The following is a 1,800-nucleotide window of genomic DNA, read 5'->3' as shown; positions in this document are numbered from 1 at the left end:
GTGCGAAGGCTAGTGTGAAGCAGTGCAGATATAGGGGACAGAGGGAGAGGGGGAGGGGGATGTGGTTAGTGCTGGGCGTTCCTGAACCCCAATCCTGTGGGATGCTCCGAGTCTGGTGAGGGGCAGCACAGGAGAGAACAGAGAGTGTATGGGGTGGATGACATAGGAATGACAGGAACTTGGAGTTCCGATCCACAGGCTCAAAAGTAAGTGGTTCTATGCCCAATCCTATGGAGATACAAGGTGTGTCAGATCCTGTGAGTTTCCATGTACCAACTGCAGGGTGATGCAGATTTCTGGTGTGTCAAATCCACGACAACGTGGAGATGGCAGTGAAGCAGTGGTTATCTGATTCTTGACTAACTGGGAGGATCCGATCCCAATGGCGTCTTATTATTCCCCACACACCAAGGCAGGAGGAGGAGTGTTTGATCACGAATTCCATTTGCAGGTTCTGATCGGGAAGGCCAAACGTATCTTGGGAATGGTTGGCTGAAGGATCCGGTCTCTACTCGTTTAAAACTTGAAGGTTCGAGGCGGTTGAGGTACTGGTTGAGATTCTTTAACCGCTGACCCGATTCCAACTGACCCGTTTTTGGTGCAATGATCCCGTCTTTATTGACTAAGCTCTGACACGGAGAATGTTTGATCAGCAATTTCCAGTCTCTTACCCTTTTCTCTCTCAGTTAATTTAGTAGCGATTATGATCCTGTCCCGGGGAAAGTGCGGTCTCTCCAATTGCACCACTCGCTACCTGGTGGCCATGGCAACAGCGGATGTACTACTCATTATCAATGATGTCATACTGAGGCAAATTGGTCATTATTATTTCCCGGGATCCTTCCTGGACATCACCCCAGTCTGCAGTGTTAACTATGTCCTGGTTCGTTCAGCAAGAGACTGTTCTGTCTGGTTCACCATTACTTTCTCCTTTGATCGATTTGTGGCCATTTGTTGCCAAAAGCTGAAAACTAAATATTGCACCGAGAAAACCGCAACTGTGATTTTATCAATGACCTGCATCCTGCTCTGTCTTAAAAATATTCCGTTCTACTTTGTATTTGAACCTGTATTGATAATCTCCAATGTACCGTTGTTCTGCTATCCAAAGTCAATACTTTACACTGAGCCCGGTTGGGTGGGATATCACTGGTTTGATAAGGTTTTAATCCCATTGCTCCCATTCGCATTAATTCTGTTGCTCAACTCCATAACAGTCGGACACATTTTCATGGCCAGTCAAGTCCGTAAAAGACTGAGGGGTCACAACAAGGGAGAGAATCGTAGTGACCCAGAGATGGAGAGCAGAAGGAAGTCCGTGATCTTACTCTTCAGCATATCTGGCAGCTTCATACTTCTCTGGTTGACTTATGTTATCGAATTCTTTAGATATAGAATCGCAGGCAGAAATCCCAATTATCTCAATGATTCTTTGTTGGTATTTCGAAATGTTGGAATTATGCTGCAGAATTTAAATAGCTGCACAAATTCATTTATTTATGTGGTGACTCAGTCCAAGTTCAGACAGCAGTTGCTGGTTGCTGTGAAATATCCGGTTTTATTAATTATTCAATTAGTGAAAAAACAAAAATTCTGAGAGCAGCCCAGAGGTGCGTTCCAGTCTTCCCAGTCCATCAATGTAATGTTTATCCCCAGAATTGCCAAGGGCAACAGGTGACCTATGGAGGATGTAAAGTGTTCAGGAGGAGAGTCACAACTCTGTCCACACAGGAGGAGAAGAAAAAAAACAATCACAGTCCCTGCTGCACCATCATTGGTTCCATTTTCAGCTCCTGACAT

General features: G+C 45.2%; 1 protein-coding gene across 1 annotated transcript; it reads left to right on the top strand.

The window, feature by feature from the left end:
• Positions 1-703: 703 nt before the first annotated feature.
• LOC137384155 (probable G-protein coupled receptor 139) lies at positions 704-1,597 on the top strand. The gene has a single exon (XM_068057756.1). The coding sequence runs from the start codon at positions 704-706 to the stop codon at positions 1,595-1,597; it is 894 nt and encodes a 297-aa protein (XP_067913857.1).
• The last annotated feature ends 203 nt before the right edge of the window (positions 1,598-1,800 follow it).

The sequence above is a fragment of the Heterodontus francisci genome, chromosome 26 (assembly GCF_036365525.1).
Source record: "Heterodontus francisci isolate sHetFra1 chromosome 26, sHetFra1.hap1, whole genome shotgun sequence".
NCBI classification, from domain to species: domain Eukaryota; kingdom Metazoa; phylum Chordata; class Chondrichthyes; order Heterodontiformes; family Heterodontidae; genus Heterodontus; species Heterodontus francisci.
The sequence above is the reverse complement of the archived record's forward strand: the minus strand, read 5'-3'. Positions and strand labels throughout refer to the sequence as shown.

What these genes read in the sequence shown, in the direction of transcription:
- LOC137384155 (XM_068057756.1), top strand. Translation starts at nt 704, where the DNA reads ATGATCCTGTCCCGGGGAAAGTGCGGTCTCTCCAATTGCACCACTCGC.